Raw genomic sequence first — 18,309 nt, 5'->3', positions numbered from 1 at the left:
ATACAAATCATGTACAAAATGGGCTTTTTCTAAATGAAACCAAAGTGTATCAGCTTCATCTCGATGCACTCAGGCATCATTCCCTCAGTTTGATCGGTCTTGCTGGAACACCTTTCCCCACTCCCTGTGTGGGAGGCAGGCTGCCCAAGCCTGCGTGAAATATTCAGAAGCCAGCCCTGAGTATCTCACCTTTGTTAGTGGTGTCTGGAGGCCTGTTGCTCTCGGGTTTGTTTGTGAGAGCACTGATCAGCTGTAGTTTTTCTCTTAGCTTGGATACTTGAGAATCTGAACTATCTTCTTTCTGCCCAAAACAAAGATCACAGAAGGCTTAAGGTGGAAGTAAGACCTTATCTGATTCCTCATTATATTCCCAGAGCCTATTTAGCATGTAGGGCTTGACTTCCAGTAGGTTCCCTATTAAAAGTAATAAAAGAATGAATCAACAAATACTATAGAAATACCTTTGGTACTCAGAGTTGATAAGGGCCTAGCGGGATTTGAGGCTAGATCATTAAGGGAACATTATGCAACAGATGACCTGATTCACTGTGAACATTTGGTTGATGGGGGAAGGTATGCATGTGTCAGCAGTAAAGGAAATGTACCCTTGCTCAGGTGCCCATGCAACACCAATTTCCTAAATGAGTAGATATTATTTTCTAGGAACTATTTCACACTAAATAATTTTCCTGTTACCGTACTTCACCTTGTGACTAGACAAATTTAGGGAGTGTTACACTCTTATCACCTTTAAAAAAAAAAAAAAGCAACCAACCTTGGCTTTTCCTTCTCTCCCCACTATGGTGAGGATTCAACTGGTGGCAGGAACTGCTGGGAACACACAGAAGGAACTGCAAAATTCCTAATTCGTTAACTTACTTATATCTTTTAAAAAGTTTCTTCTCTATGCCCTTTCTCATTCCCAGGATGATCCAGAGTGGCACATAAAAAATACATTTAATTGTAAAAAAAGAGAAGTCTGATTTCTATGAGGCTTAGGCTTTTCTAACTGCTTAGCCTAGTGTGAAAGGTCCTAATCCTATGTTCAATGACAGCACCAACTTATTACATGGTTTTTTTATTCAGTTATTTCCCTCTGATCTTTATTTCTACTCTTATAGTTACCATATAGAAGATTGCTCTTGGTTTATTATGGAGCTAATATATGGACACAGGTGACTAAAGCTAGGTACTAAATACTTGAATTTACAAAGAAATTAGGGAGAAATTATATCCAGTTAGGATGCTTAGGACAAAGGGACCAACACACTGGGATGACAGTTTAAAACAAAGGGTCTGAAAACAAAACCAGGAAATTTAGGCAAAAAATGTGCATGAGCTGCATTTGATTCTGAGGTTTACAATTAAAATCTGGACTGTTGCTGAAATCACTAAGAATCTCCAGCAGTAACCACCTGTTACTTTTTGTGTTCAACATGTATATCTGGATCTTTGGTTTTTCTTGTCATTCCCCAGGTGGGTTATTTTTATTTATTTATTTTTTCAAAAGCAGTTAGAAAACTCAACAAAAGCCTAGCTCACAAAGCATTAAAATCTTAATATAGCTAGACTATATGAAATAGTTAGGGAAGAACGAATACAGATGGAAAGTATTACATCGAAAACTGCCTGTACTATGTATGGTTCATTTCCAAGTGCATTTCCTCTGAACCTCATATCCTTGAGCTCCTCACACACAATGGGCATCTCAGATGGTATTTTAGCCACTCAGCCACAATCTTCTGGGCTTTTACTTTATCTTAGCCCAGATCTTATAATATTAACACTCTAATCACAGAGAATGTTGCAAATAAACTTTCTTTCCTGGGATATCAAAGCATATCACAGATTGTCCTACCTTGACAATTTGTCAGGAAAGAACTTAAAAAAAACAGGGAAAGAGACAAGGTGAAAGGAACAGGCTGGGGCTTAAATGGACTACATATGTACTGAGACTGCAATCTAAAAATAAATGCTGATTAGTCACCAGTTTTCGATGATCTCCGCCTCTGTTCTCTGTCATGAGTACAGATAACTTATTGTCTTAGCTTAAAAGTCATTTCCTGGGATGCCTGGCTGGCTCACTTAAGCATCTGCCTTGGGCTCAGGTCATGATCCCAGGGTTCTGGGATGGAGTCCCACATCGGGTTCCTTGCTCAGCAGGGAACCTGCTTCTCCCTCCCCCTGCTTCTGCGTGCTCTTTCTCTAAGACAAATAAATAAAAAATCTTAAAAAAAAAATTCATTTCCTTAGGGAAGCTTTCCTGATCTCTGCTAACATCCTCATCGTACCTTATATTTTTCCTTTGTAGCACTTATCATCCTTGTGCTTAATTATCTGTTCAATTATGTATTAATGATTTTCTGACTTTGAGCTCCACCGGAATAAGGGTCACATGTCTGTCCTGCTCACTGTGGTCACCCCAAGTCCTTGCACAAGGTAGATGCCTGATAAAGTACTCCCTTATTCACTAATATACTAATTTACTAATCACTTTGTCCTGAAGTTGCAACAAATGGAGACTAAAGTACTCCTTTTGAGAAAGAAACAGTAGCTCATAAGCACAAATATGCTGTTGTGGTTTGTTTGTTTTTAAGTAATCTCTACTCTCAACTTGGGGCTTGGACTCACAACCCCGAGACTGAGAGCCTCATGCTCTATCGACTGAGCTGGACAGGTGCCCTTCAAAAGCATAAAGATGCTGATGCATTCTTTTTACCTCAAAATAAGCCCCCCTTATTTATCTTTATGCTTTGGGTTTTTAATGTATCTGTTCTGTTTGTCACTTGACGCAAGGACTCTCTTTTCAGAGTGGTGGCTCTATCATCCATCTTAAAGGGTAAAAACAAGATTAAAGGCAAACATTAAAACAAACATCGGGACGCCTGGGTGGCTTAGCCGGTTAAGCGTCTGCCTTTGGCTCAGGTCATGATCCCAGGGTCCTGGGACTGAGCCCTGCATTGGGCTCCCTGCTCAGTGGGGAGCCTGCTTCTCCCTCTCCCACTCCCCCTGCTTGCGTTCCTTTTCTCGCGGTCTCTCTCTCTCTGTCAAATAAATAAATAAATAAATATTTGATAAAAAATAATAAAACTTAAACATCTAACACTTTTAAAACAAATTGGTCAAACTTCTTTAAAGGCTCTCAGAGCACTTTCAACAGAAATTCCAGTAGGAGGATGAGAGGAGAGGGAAAGGTTGCTGAGATACAAAGCTGAAACTGGGGCTTCACAAACCTTAGAATTTCTGAAGCATGAACAGTGAGAGGACTTATACCCAGAAGCATGCTAGGTAGGATGCTGCTGGAAGACACAGCAGGACAGATGGTACTACTAACAATTTCCTCTTCTGGAGGAAAAGAAAGTGGAGAGGAGAGGGACAGTATGGGGAGTTTGCGGCAGAAAGTTTTCACTATAAGACTTGAAAACCTTCAAGGCCTACTACTCATCAAATCACCCCAAATTCCTAGCCCCTACTTAGCTGAGTTCAAAAGGGCTTTTTAAAATAAGGCTCCTTTAATCTTCACAGCTTTGTAGTAAATTACACACCCTTGTAAAGCAGGAGGGGGAACAGGTCTTCTGATCTGTCACCCTCCAAGCCACGTCAAGCAAGCTGCCAAGGCTCCACTGTGGCAGAACCTGTTCAAACCCTGATGTCCGGGGGCCGGAGTTCAACTTTACTTGTGGGCTTGTTTCTAGCTCTGCTGCTTACGTCAATTTATGGTATAATTTCCTGTTTTAGGTCTGCATTTCTTTACATATGCCTGTGTCTTCGTTGTATGAAATCTTTAAGGGTGGGGCTTGTAGCTATTAAAAAATAATCCCCAGGGATCTCAGCACAACGTCTATATGAAGGGGATTAAAAAGCACACATTTTATTGACAATAACATGAAAACCAGTAAAACACATGGTCTGCCAGCATCAATGACTTAGGTCACTCAGTATTCTCATGTAAAATGGCAGGATGGACTCAATGATCTCTCAAGTTGAGGAGCTGGTCTAGTCTGGTCTGTTTTAAATGGCTTTCCTGCGTTATATGCAAAAGGTTCACCCAAACGTGCAAACCAAGCAGGATAAATTTGAAAGTCAAGTTCAGACTTAAAGAAATGGCAAAAAAAAAAAAAAAGAAATGGCAAAAGATTCTTCAGTCATTGTCACTGTTAATGCTCCCACCCTTACCAACTTAAAAAAGAGCAAGAAGACCTCCCCTGGAAATATGTGCCAGAGCTTCCCTACCAGACAACGGCTTGGGGTGAGGCCCTGGCAAGCAACCAACTCCTCTACACAGCCACCCCCCCCCCGCCACTTCCAGATAGGGGCTAACTCTGCCTGTGCCACTCACATCACTAAGCTAGTGTGAAGCATGGTACGAATGCATAGCCTCTCAAATATGCCAGGGGACTGGATCTGAAAAATCTGTGGAGTGTCATCCATGTACAGACAAAACACACTGCAACACAGAACATACTACAAAAGATCCAAAAAAGGCTTACCATGCTGAGGGACAGGTTCGCTTGCTTTTCTACCTTGCTCACAGCAACCAGATCTGTTTCTATCAAGTTGACTCTCTGGGTAAGGTTACTGACCGTCTCATTCATCCCCTCGAGTTTAAGATCATTCTGTCTCTGGTACCCCACTAGGGCACTGTTTACCTCCTCTAAAGAGTTGTGAAGGTACAGGATATCCTGGAGTGGAAATAAATCAAATTGTAGAATCCAGCTAAAGACATACACGAGACAAGCAGGCCAGCAGCACTAAACAACTATTACTATGTCACGTTACTGAAGTAAACTTCTTTTCCTGGTTTAGACCATTGATTGTCTGTCTTGGGTTTGTCCCTCCACTCTAAATTGCTCCGAGTTCACTCCCTCTGGAATTGTTTGACCTCAGCTAGACAAGAGGGGAAAGGGGACTACCTACATGATTCACTCTCTGGTCCCAGAAAGCTGAGAGCTTGGGAATTGATTTCCCAATGTTTACCTCACCTGCTGGCAGGAAAGCTTGCTGGGTTATTAACTGAAACGCCTATTAACCTAATTTGTCAGAACAAAACTATCTTAGGAACAATACCAATTACTGAATTGGCTCATGTAGCAAAACCATAACAAGTAGTGCATTATTTAGTACAAGATTCAATTATTTTTATTGACATTCTCCAGTACTGATTGCTACTTAAAAAGGAATGATGACTATAGGTTTTAGAGGGCATTAAACTCAGGACAGGAATTCTTCTTAGTGAAGATTTCCTTTATTTTCTTTAATGTGATTCTGAACTCAATAGCCTTTTCCCTCCTCTTGTCTTTAGAAAATCTTGACTTCCAGGGATATGCTTTCCAACATTTTAGAAATGTTAAACTTGCCCAGATTGCTATTTTTCATAAACAGTTTCAGGGTAATTTGGCTATTCTATGTCTTCCAAGATGTGAAAAGGAATTTACTCCACTGATTGACATGCAGGGAAAAAAAAGCAGAGTGCCAAAGAAGAACCAGGATGGCATCTTGGATTCCTAAGATAGCAACACACATTGCTGTCTGCTCAGCTCTCAGGCAGGCAAATATATGCATGGGATGAGGCATGACAACACTGAGCCCAACTATTCAGGTGGCCTCCAGAGTCCACTGTGGGCACAGGGAGTAAAGCCAGAGACAGAAAGTACCTGTTTCAAATTCTCACTGTGGGTTTTATTGTCAAATTCTGATGTAGCCGAAGGTGATGGAATGATCTGGTTGCTTCCACTGGTCTCTTTCAAGAAGTGCCGATTCTGTTAACAGAAATGGAGGTTAGTAAAGGCAACAACTAGTTACCAGGTCTACTTAACCATTTGGGATGGTCCTAGAACATTCTAGCTTCCCAGAGGGGGCATTCACAGATTAATCAACAATTACTTCCCAGGAGCCTACAGTGTGACCAGTCTTGTGCTAGGCCCCAAGGGCACCAGGTACTCTTGGGGATTCCAGCCTGAAGCATGGACTGGACCAGCAGCACCCAGACTCATCAGGGAACTGAGATCCTCCCAGTCTGTTTCTCATCTCTGAATGGAATGAACTCCCCAGAAACCAGTCCTGCTCTTCTCCATTACCTGTACTCCCAGAGAAACTACAGAATCACTATCACTCCCAGGGGCCAACTCAGTCTGGACCTGGCTAGTGTCATCACTTCCCCAGGACTAAAGAGGTTTGTGCACTCAGAGTAGCCAGTCATGTAACCACTAGCCTTGGGCACTGAGTACAACAACCAAGCATGCACATTATTTATTTTTCCAGTTTTAACAGCACATGCCAAGATTTATGTCTGAAGGTTACCCTTCCCTACCCATCCCCTTCCCACCACTCAAGTCTCTCTTTGCAGAGAATGAACACATTTATATATACACTTTTTCCCTCTAGTGGAAAAACTTTGCATGGCTTAGTCTTTCAGAGCTCATATCTATGACTTAGTATAAAATGTGCCAGTGGGGAGGATTACCACTGGCAACCATGGAAGTTTAAAAGAGGCAGATTTAATTACAACAGATTGCAATTAGGGAAAATAAATGGTTTTCCCTGAATTTTGAAATCCTAGACATTTATCAACCCTGCTTTTAGAAGAAACAAAAGGCAACAATAAAGAAAATAGAAAGGTGGGAGAAAAAAACCCCATGGTTCTCTAAAGCATGAATTTTTGACTTAGGGAACATGTATTTTGGAAAATATTTATTACTTTGAGAAAATGCTCAAGATATTAACATAAGAGTAATGAAAGAATTGAGTTTATTATTATGGATCCCACAGTTACTCAGCAACAGAGGTGGAACTGGAATCCAGAGTGTCTGAACACCAGCTCAACAACTGTTCCTCCGGGTCAGCCCCATTAAATACCAGTGAGGAGTACTTGTTCTGAAGAAATGAAAAACCATCCCCTTCTAGAGCTCTAATATAGCCCTGGTCTCCTTGGTACAAACTGCCCAGTTTAAACCTGAAACTCCGAAGCTGGAGAACAGCATGTGGGATAGACCTAGAAATTAGTGGAAAAGCTGGGGAACTTTTGTGTGCCTTGAACAGTCCTAATTTCATGTACACATAACTCATCTCCCCAGCAAGACGGCGAGGGCTATGCCATCCTTTTCTCCCTTCGTAAATCTTTCATGGAGCAGACTACTCACTAGGTGATTGATTAAGGCCTCGGAATGACTGTAGACCACTTACACCCACACAACACGGAGAGACATTTGAAGACAATTCCTGAGCACTGCAGGCGTTTGCTTCTGTCTCACTTATCTGCTGCTGCATAACAAATCATCCCCAAACTTTGTGGTTCAAAACAATTTATTATTCCCATGATTCTGTGGGTTGACTGGGCTCAGCGGGTATGGGGGTATTCTTCTGTTTCACATGATGCAGGCTGAAATCTTTCTTTCTCTCACACTTTCATACACACACTTGCGCACGCGCACTCACGACTGCATTCAACTGGGAATCTGGCTGGAGACGGAACATCCCAGATGGCCTTTCATTTCTAGAGTCCTCTTCACTTGGCCTCTCACCATTTCATAGTCTGGGAGCTCCATCCAAATTTCCGACCCACAGAACAGTGAGAAGTAATAACGTGTTGTTTTAAGCCACTAAGTTTAGGGTGATTTGTTATGTAGCAATCAATACCTGTGACACTTCCCTATCCTTCTCCATTTTCCTTCCTACCCATTCCACCCAGGACTGCATCTTACTGTCATTTCCCCCAGTATGCTTGCAAAAGACTCAGCTTTTAATTTTATCCTCCTTAACTGTGTAATTTACAGATTACATCTTTTAAAAAGGTGCATAGTAAGGTCAGTTCAGATGAAAGGGAAGATGGCATCACTCCTATTACACAGAAGAGGGTAGGCAGAATGCTGACTTCCCGCAGCATTTGTAGATTTCCTTACCATGTCACTCTGCAATGACTCAATGGTTTTCTTGTGTTCATCGATAGTCTTCTGTATTGCCTCCACAGCAAGATGGACGCTGTTTAAAGTGTTGCCAATGGTAGCTACACTCTGAACAGAAACATGTTGTAAGACCAGCGTCTTTTCCTTTTTAAAATTTCTAATAGCGTTACTAAGATATAACTGATACACAATGAACCACACAAATTCAAAATGTATAGGTGGTAGGTTCTGACATATACACCTGGGAAACTATTGGCATGATTGAGATAATGAACATCCATCACCCCAAGTTTCCTTAGACCCCTTTGTGATTCTTCCCTTCCCCACCCCCAGGCAGCCACTGATCCACTACATATCAGTTTGTATGCTCTAGAATTTTGTATAAATAGGACCAGTGAATGATTATGTGGGGTTTTTTGGTTTTGTTTTTCGGGTATGGCTTCTTTCACTCAGCTTCATCTTTTAAGATTTATCCATACTGTAGCCACTGAGCTTGTTGCTGAGAAGCATTCCATCATATGGATACAACACAGTTTAACTACTCACCTGTTGATGGACATTTAGGTTGTTTTCACTATTTGACTATTACAAATAAAGCTGCTGTCAACATTCATGTGCAAGTCTTTATGTGGGCATACGTTTTTATTTCCCTTCATTGTACGCTTTTTCATCATAATGCCTAGGTGGTGAATGGCTGATCATATGGTAGATACATGCTTAACTTTTTAAAAAAGCTGCCAAGATGTGCTCTAAACTGTTATACCACTTTATATTCCTACCGGCAGTGTAGGAGAATTCCAGTTCCTTCATATCCTCATCAATACTGCTACCCTCAGTCTTTTTCATTTTAGCCATTCTTTTAGGAATGCAGTGGTCTATCACTGTGATTTTATTTTACATTAAACACTGACCTAATGAAGCTCAGTGTTTTTAATTATTTCAAGTCTCTTCAAACTGAATTTCATGTAGCTTATGCAGACACAATTAACAGGAAACTACACGTTTATGTTTATATACAGCTGACCCTTCAACAACACAGTTGTTTGATTTATATTGAAAATCTACATGTAACTTCTAACTCCCCCAAAACTTAACCACTAATAGCCTGTTGACCAGAAGCTTACCGATAGCATAAACAGTTAACACATATTTTCTATACTGTATGTATTATACACTATATTCTTACCATAAAGTAAGCTAAAGAAAATGTTAAGGACATCATAAGAGAAAGTACATTTACTGCATTGTACAGTATTTACAAAAAAAAAAAAAAAAATTCCACATAAGTGGACTGCATAGTTCTAGGGTCACCTGTATATATAAAATTATATATATATAACAAATAATTTTCCCAATTTAAAGGACTTTTCCTAGATAAAAACCAAGTCTTTTTCTTAAAAAACAAAAACTAGTTCATAAATCTGGGACCCACAGATAAAGGTCTCCCACAAACTGCCTACGAAGCCCTGTGGTAGGTGGCAGAAGGCCACAGCTAACCCTGTAGACTGCTACTGTGTCAGGAGCAAATGATGACTTCTGAATGACAGTGGGTGGAACCCTTTTTGGCTTTGGGAAACCCAGTGTTGCAGAGACAAAGGAAAAATTCCATTTGGCAGCATTTGTTCCTTTTTGCTTTAGAATCCCAGTAGCAACTGCTGAGTGGAATGAGATGCGAGTCTTCTTTAGGCTTAAGGAGCCCAAGTGGACTGGGACTTGGGAAATATGGTTCAAAAACCACCATTTTAAAAAGGCCTGTCCTAAGGGAATATCCAAAAGAGTGTTACTATTTGGTGGGTGTTGTCCTCTTATTAAGATATATTGACAGTTTTATAGTTTTATTTTTTCAAGATTTTTATTTTTTTATTTGAGAGAGACAAAGGATGAAAAGGGGGAGGGGCAGAAGGAGAAGCAGGCTCCCCGCTGAGCAGGGAGCCTGACACAGGACTCAATCCCAGGACCCTGGGATCATGACCTGAGCCGAAGGTAAAACACTTAACTGAGTCACCCAGGCGCCCCAGTTTTATAGTAAATACATTAGTTTTTTTTAACCAAGGTTGTTTTTATTATACTGACAGCCAAGAACCCAAAAGACCAAGAGATGACATTTTCAAAACTAAAAAAAATCATGAGATATACTGAAGTCAGGTTATTTGACTAACCAAACCATGACCCTCTACTTCAAAATGGAGCCACTTGTATTAAAAGTAGTATCTGATATTATAAGAGCACAGATTTCCAAAGAGAAAACACACTGGGTAAGTCTCTAAGCTGGGGTGTGTTCTATGTGAGCTCTGTTGTTACAGAAGCTACGGACATTCAAAGACATCTACTGTTAGACGATCCTCCCTTGCTGGATGTATGAGCCCATTAGGATGCAAGATAGTAAGCTCTTGTTTAAGATTTTTTTTTTTTTTTTTTTTTTTTAAGGAAGCAGCTGGCAGAGCCATGTGAATTCTAGAGCAAAACCCTGAAACTAGTATTCTCACTCACAGCAAAGTGCCTGGCACAAACTGGAGGAAGCTCCACTAATGTTTATTGAATTAATGCAATAAACCAATGTCATTTTCTAATGCAAGACTGCCAGAGTTGCTTCTGAATTAAAGACCACAGAGGCCTACCTTTTTTCCATTTGACTCCTGGGAAAAATGGCAAGAATTCGCCTCATCACATTTCTCTCCCCACCTTCCCCCATCCTCCCCTTTTAAGTTGTGAGCAGATGACCATCTTGGATAAGTAGCAAACTGCGGAGACTGAGCACACACAGGTGGTATGGTTACAAAATAGCAAGTTCTGTTTCTGCAAGTGGCAGATGACTTTTCCACTCCTTTGTGGAAACAATTTATATGTTTATAAAGCCTGGCATATAGTCAAATCAAACTTCTTATACACTAACTTTGAAAAGTCAAAAATCTTAGATTTGACACCCATTCTTTAGGGTTCCCTGAAGCTCCAGAATCCCTTCTTCCATTTCCTGCTGCAGGGTCTGATTTGCTTGTGTTCCAACTAGGTACCCTTTTTTCCTTCCTACCCCTATCCACTCTCCCCATCCAGCTCTACAGATTGCTGTATATTATTCAGCTGGTTGGTTACTCCCTTCTGCTCTGGGCCTGAATCCTAGGGATCAAGTAAATGGGAATTCCAAATTGTTTTTTGCCTAGGCCCTAGAGTTTAGGGCACACAAGAGTGAATTGCTTAAAGGAATTTATACTCCCAGCAAGAGTGTTTTGAAAGTTACCTTTGCTCCACATCCTTGCCAACACTTATCATATCCTAAACTTCGAATTTTTGCATTTTCCCCAATTATTATTACATTTTTTAAAAACCTCTTTCTCAACCGAAAAAAGTAGCAATTTAGAGCAACTTTCTTCTACAGTTGGTCTGCTTTCATGAAGACACTGTGGATGATGAATTGAGAATACAAGCGATGAGAAGCAAACCCACGTATGTTAACCTTTAAGAGCCCCAGAAGAGCAATCTCGGGATTCAGAGAGCCAAATAAAAAAGTGTAAATCCATAAACTCACCTGTTGCAAATTAGAGGCCCAACTAACCAAACCAAAACAGAGAGGTTCTGAACTGTTTAGAACACAGTGATATACTCTATTAATGCCCTCTTGGAGTAGCTGATTTCAAATGCCATGCTTTCAAAGAAAACTTGTTAGAAGCAACAGCAATAGGTTAATCCCAGTGCCCACATGTAGCACTTACCTTCTGAAGTCCCTCTACAGTGGCAGGCAGACTAATTAAGTCTGCAGCTGACTTAACGTTGGCTTTGAGGTGGTTTACTGCAGAAGTCAACAGAGATATCTGAAAGGAAGAGAGTAACAATGAAAAGAAAATTTGGAGAATGAATGCTTCCTGCACAGACTCTGTAGCCGAGGATAATATCAAGGCGCCCTTGGCTTTTATGTGTTTCTGGGACCCAGGCATTATACGCTGTCTTCTCACAAGAGTAGAGGAACTACAATATATTGGATAGAATTGAGATCTGGAAGGCAGCAGTAATACCCCTTCCTTCCCTGCCCTCCCTTTTTAAAAAAATAAAGATTTATTTATTTGAGGGAAAGGGAGAGAAGAGGGGAGAGGGGGGTAGAGGACGAGGGAGAGAGAAACCCAAGCAGATTACATGCTGAGCACGGAGCCCGATGCAGGGCTCGATCTCAGGGTCCTGAGATCACGATCTGAGCTGAAACCAAGAATTGGAAACTTAACCAACCGTGCCCAGGCACCTGTCTCCCTGCCCAATTTAAACACTAGTGCCAAAGAGGGAAAGGCAAGTATTACTCTTTATCCTACTCCTGGCAGCTACAAGATCCAAAATCTTAAGTTACCGAAAAGTTGCAGTGATTACAACACAATCCCTCAACAACTGGACAGGGAGAAAGCTAATGATCAAGGACCCCTGAAAGATTTCATTTTGGTAAAAAATAACATCTTGGTTATTTACTGAACTTTTGTTCCTGACCAAGTGGGAACATACATTATAAAGCAAAAGCCCATCATCACAAAATACAGTCTACAGGAACTTGGACAACACTTTAAACTACTTGGGGATTCAGTTTTGGTTTAACAATGTGATTAATATTTCAAACTCAACAGCTCAACCAAAGTACTACTCTGTACCTGAAGGGGCTCAATAAATACCCACTGACGTGCTGACTGATGCAGTACATGTATTAAAATAGGAACTGAATAAAAATAAAATGTGTCTTCCCTTCTGCTATGTAGGGGTAGAATTCTAAATAGCTGGACTTCTCTCTTGAATGAGGACTGGGGGAACTTGTACAATACATAATTTCAGGCAGCTGAGATCATATTCTAACACCTTTGTAGTGTGGCTCAAAACATTCTTAAAAGATTCTTAGTTCCAAACTGATTTCTTGCCCCCAAAGTCTAGGATGAGGACACAGATCTACTGATAGCAATTATATTCAGAACGGCCTCACAGAGTAACCAGTGAAGTTTCTGGGCACCTGTTATGTGTCTAACACTGTGGCGGGCAGCAGATGGATAGCAAACAAAGTAAACCTGATCCCTTCTTCCCTCCAACCAGTGCTGGGCGTCTCTGTGCTGGGCATTGCCACAGGCACTGTGGAGACAGTGGCCAACAAGACCACGAGGTTTTGCTCTCAAGGAGCTTACACCCTAGTAGAAGGTGAAAGAAAAACAAAGAGGGAAAGTATCAGATTAAGTACTAGCAAAGAATTTCAACAGAGTTCCTGGAGCAAGCAGCAGCGTGTTCTGAACCACGGAGTCCAGTAAGAAGCCCAGGAGCTCAGGAACTCAGGCCTCTTTCCTTCTTTCCTTTTAGGAGGCGTACGTTCACGAGCTTCAGGCCATTTTTCATTCACTCATTACTGCAACAAATGAGCCCTATTCCATACCAGTGATCTTGTGGTATTTACATTTTAGTGTAAGGAGACAGACAATTTTATATAAGAAAAACACTGGATGGTGGGGTGTATTAGAAGAAAATTAAAATAAGGTAACCTGATTAGTGACTGGGGAGCTACTTTAGATTAGATGGTCAGAGAAGGCTTCTATAAGGAGATGAAATTTTGGGGCGCCTGTGTGGCTCAGTTGGTTGAGTAACTGCCTTTGGCTCAGGTCATGATCCTAGAGTCGCAGGATCGAGTCCATGTTGGGCTCCCTGCTCAGCGGGGAGTCTGCTTCTCCTTCTGACCCTCCCCCATCTCATTCTTGCTTTCTCTTTCTCTCTCTCAAATAAATAAATAAGTAAAATCTTAAAAAAAAAGGAGGTGAAATTTGAACTGAGATCTCAGTAACAAGAAGGACTTAGTCAAAGACTGAATGAAATACATTTCAGGGCAGAGGGAATTGCTAGGACAAATGTCCCAGCACAGGGAGGAGCTTGGCATATTTGAAGCATAGAAAGAAGGCTTGGTGGCAGAGTGAGAAAGGGGGAGGAAGAGGGAGAGACGGAGGGAGGGAGGTAGAGAGAGAGAGGTAAAGGGGTAGAGGTAGGTAGGTAACATTAAAGAAATAATTACTAGATGTGATAATACCAAATAAAGTTCAAAGAAAAGAATATTTGTGTAGGCTGAAAGGGACAGGCTTCACTGAAGTGGGACTCAAATTAGACTCTGATGGAGAAGTAAGCCTTTTATATATAAAAATAAAGCAGGTTTTCTTTCTAGGTTAAATAGGTAAGTGTGGCATTAGGAAATAGGTAGGGAACAACAGCATGAATAAGCCCAGGAATACCTTTTCTTCATGGCCTTTCTCAAAGTGACAGTGATTTATTTATTTGTGTGATGACTTGATTAAGGATTCTCTCTTCCACTAGACTGTAAGCTCCATGACATCACGGACCATGTCTATTTTAGCATTTTCCATAATATGCCTGGCACACAGACAAGCATCAATAAGTATTCACTGAATGAATATGTGGCTGAGAAAGAACAATCTGTCTAGGAGGGACAGTGAGAAGACTAGTTCAAGCAGAGTAGAGAGGGTAGAGGCTAGGGAGGAGGAGATAAGCCTAAATAAGTAGTCAACTAATTTTTCTCACCAGTAAAATGGCTGAAACAATAAAAACTGTTTAACAACAATCATCTCATAGGGATGTATGAATGTTTTAAAATATGTCTACAAATTTTTTGATAGTCTTTCCCTTCAACAGGTGGAACCTAATCCCCTTCCCTTGAATGTGGCCTGTCCCCAGTGACTCACTTTCAGCCAATAAAGTGGAAGTAACAATGGGCGACTTTGGAAACTAGGTCGTTAAAAGCACCAGGGCTTCTTCTTTGCTTCCTTTTGGATCACTCACTCATGGAAGCCAGCTGCTGTGTTGTGAGAACACGCAAGCAGCCCCGTGGAGAAGCCCACGTTGAGAGGAACTAAGACCTGTGGCCAACAGCCATGTGAGTAAAGATCCTCCAGTCCCAGGGAAGTCTTCAGATGATACAACCTTGGCCTAGATCTTAAAGGCAACCTTAGAGAGATCCTAGCCAGAACCACTGAACTAAGCAGCTCCCAAATTCCTGACCCGCAGAAACTCTGAGGCAATAAATGCTTGTTGTGTTTGGGACAAATCTAACACAGCGACAGATGACTAATACAGGCAATGAGAATTAAATGAGATATATAACTAAAGCTCTCTTTTTTTCTTTTTAAGACTTTATTTATTTATTTGACAGAGACATAGCTAGAGAAGGAACACAAGCAGGGGGAATAGGAGAGGAGAAGCAGGCTTCCTGTGGAGCAGGGAGCCTGATGTGGGGCTCGATCCCGGAACCCTGGGATCATGACCTGAGCTGAAGGCAGATGCTTAATGACTGAGCCATCCAGGCACCCGTATAACTAAAGCTCTTAGCACAGTACGTGGTACAAACAAAATACCAAATCAGTGTTAGCTCTTTAACTGCGAAATTTAATAAGCACTTAAACATGTCATTCTCTACAAGTGCTCCAAAATATTCAGACGAATCTTCAACATTCCAACTCTATCCATTTAAAAACAAAATGGGTGAGAAACCTCAGCCCACAGAGAGATACTCTCAGCAAACTATAAACATCTTAAGAGTAGCAATTACATCACGGAGATTGTTTTAATCCATACCTTTAAAAAGATATGAATAATACTGAGGTTTGAAAAGGACTTAAAGGAGGGGTGCCTGGGTGGCTCAGTTGTTAAGCATCTGCCTTCGGCTCAGGTCATGATCCCAGGGTCCCGAAATCAAGCCCCGCGTTGGGCTCCCTGCTCGGCGGGAAGCCTGCTTCTCCCTCTCCCACTCCCCCTGCTTGTGTTCCTTCTCTCACTGTGTCTCTCTCTGTCAAATAAATAAATAAAAATCTAAAAAAAAAAAAAAAAAAGGACTTAAAGGAAACAGGCTTTTTTTTAATTAATTTTATTTATTTTTTGACAGAGAGAGAGAGACAGCAACAAAGGGAACACAAGCAGGGGGAGTGGGAGAGGAAGAAGCAGGCTTCCCGAGCAGGGAGCCGGGAACCAGACATGGGGCTCGATCCCAGGACCCTGGGATCTTGACCTGAGCTGAAGGCAGATGCTTAATGACTGAGCCATCCAGGTGCCCCAGGAAACAGGCATTCTTATGCATTGTTAATGGGAATGTGAATTGGAGAAGACCCGTAAGAAGGTTATCTAGGAGTATCTGTCAAAATTTGAGTGTTTAGGGATGCCTGGGTGGCTTAGTTGGTTAAGCATCTGCCTTCGGCTCAGGTCACGATCCCAGTATCCTGGGATTGAGTCCTGAATCAGACTCCTTGCTCAGCAGAGAGTCTGCGGCTTCCCCTGCCCCCTGCTTGTGCTTGCTTGCTCTCTCTCTCTCTGGCAAATAAAAATAAATAAGTAAAAATTTGAGTGTTTATATCCTTTAATTTAGCAATTTCATTTCTAGAAATCTATCTACACATTACTTGCTCATGTACACAAAGATGTATGCACAAGAGTATTTACTGCTTCCCTATTTGTAATAGCAAAACACTAGAAACCATCCAAATGTCTATTGCTAAGGATGAGGAGATATATTATTATACATGTATATATTAAATATATTATATTGAATATACATACATATATATATTATATTGTAGAACAATATACACTGAATGACTCCATCCATTTGGTCTCTCTCACACTCACACACTAATGCATAAGCTAATTCTTATTAAAAGCTATTAAGATTTTCATAGAAAGGGGGCTAGAAGAATGCAGCCCAGACAATGGCAGTGGACATCTATGGAGACCGGCAATGTGTGTGTGATGGGGGAACATACAGAGGGGGGTTGAAGGGGAATTTTCATAAAAGTTCCTATGTATTTTATTGTTTAAGCCTTATATCAGAATACATACACGTATTACTCATAAAATTTTAAAGACAAAAGATGGGCAAGAAATACACACATAGGAAAAAGACATCACGACTCCGGAAGCATTTAACAGATTTTCTAGGCTGGCCCTTTCTTCCATGACCTTCACTGGGCCTTCTAAGACTATCTTAAAGTGCTCAATCATAAAGTTTGAGGAAGGAGGCCTTCCCTCAGGTATGTTTTACTCAGCACCCCAAAGTATGTATACAATTGACTCAATACCAACTTGATGGGCAAGAATATGGTTATTCCAAAAGCCCTATCAATTGTGTGGTTATCTTTTGGCCACCAAGGGAACAAACTGCTTCCACTGACAACTGGCCAGATCCTAAAAGACACAAGCTGTGTTCTGGGTGGACTGATCTAGGTAGAAACTATTCTTCCAGGTACTACAATATCCTGAGGCTAACCAGAAGCATCTCAAAAATGGTGTGGCCTCCCAAATGGCCAGTGTGGCTGGAGGCAGCTACCATTTCACCCAAAACCAGAGGAGTAGGTGCAAGTCAATGCAAGTAGGATAAAGTGAAGTACTGTTCCACTTCTCCCCACCCCCTAAACACCCCAGGCCTAGGGTATCAACTGTTTCCCTGAAAGAGTATGCCCTGGAGAGCGGACCATTAACTCTCTAAATACCAAACATCACTTAGGACTTCTTACTCATTTACAAGACCTGGACCCACACTGGTCACTAGGACTCAGCTACATTCCCATAAACTGCAAAGCCGGATTCCATCTTTCAGCATAATCCTCTCGTAAGAGCAAAGAAATGTCAGTATCTCTGGAAAAGTACAGCAAAGCTGTATGTGTAACTGTAATGGAGAGACAAGGGGCACTCTCCTTTTACTACCTTTGGGACTGCTCTAGTCTCTGACAGACATTCTAGAATGTCAGATCAGATTCAAGCATTATAGAATTTATCTCTAAAAGTCACACAATATAGTTCAAAGAGTCTAAAAAGTTGAAAAGTTAAATAGAAAACATTAAGAAAAAAACCCCCATTCCAGCCAAAAGATGAATCATGACTTTTATGCATATTACATGACTTTTCATTAGCAGCATTAAAAATAACTACTGTAGACCATTTGCTTATTAGACCATTTTATACTATAAAGTCTGAAATGCTACTTTTTTTTTTACTTTGGGATTAAAATTAAGGATTCTTTAAATAGTAAGTAAAAGAGTTACTAAAACAGATAATCATCAATGATGAATGATTATGAGCCCCAGGGACCTGACATCACAGCCTTCCAACTTGATCTACTGAGCACTTACTGCATCCTTAATATAAAGATGTAAGGCAGAATGGAAAACTGGAAAGAAAACAGGCTCCTAGGCCTTAAATATTTTAATATTAGCACTGCTACACAGCCGTGCAACCTTGAGCCAACTACTTAACGTCTTTGAGCCTTGGTTTTCTTATCTGTAAAGTGGAGATACCACCTCCTACTTCACAGGACTATAGAAGCAAAAAAGGAGATCTCACATGTAGTGCATCTAACTATGGCCTGCACAAAGAAAACATTTAATGAATGGCAGTTTATCATCTCAATTCTCCT

At 41.0% G+C, this 18,309-nt stretch overlaps 1 protein-coding gene across 2 annotated transcripts in view; it reads right to left on the bottom strand.

Annotated features, from left to right (window-relative positions):
* EFCAB14 (EF-hand calcium binding domain 14) overlaps positions 1-18,309 on the bottom strand; it is a 38,633-nt gene that overhangs the window by 7,665 nt on the left and 12,659 nt on the right. The window contains exons 4-8 of one of the 2 annotated variants that reach the window (XM_045897752.3): positions 11,609-11,707; positions 7,899-8,009; positions 5,655-5,759; positions 4,491-4,682; positions 190-301 (exon numbers count right to left, since the gene is read on the bottom strand). In XM_045897752.3, the coding sequence (XP_045753708.2) occupies positions 190-301; positions 4,491-4,682; positions 5,655-5,759; positions 7,899-8,009; positions 11,609-11,707 (619 nt within the window). The remainder of the gene's footprint in view (positions 1-189; positions 302-4,490; positions 4,683-5,654; positions 5,760-7,898; positions 8,010-11,608; positions 11,708-18,309) is intronic. The other variant, XM_045897753.3, reaches the window with a different exon arrangement.

The sequence above is a fragment of the Mirounga angustirostris genome, unplaced genomic scaffold, assembly GCF_029215605.1.
Source record: "Mirounga angustirostris isolate CCGP_5_RB_7025 unplaced genomic scaffold, mMirAng1.0.hap1 SCAF_4, whole genome shotgun sequence".
Classification (NCBI taxonomy): domain Eukaryota; kingdom Metazoa; phylum Chordata; class Mammalia; order Carnivora; family Phocidae; genus Mirounga; species Mirounga angustirostris.
This window is presented reverse-complemented; position numbering and strand designations above follow the sequence as displayed.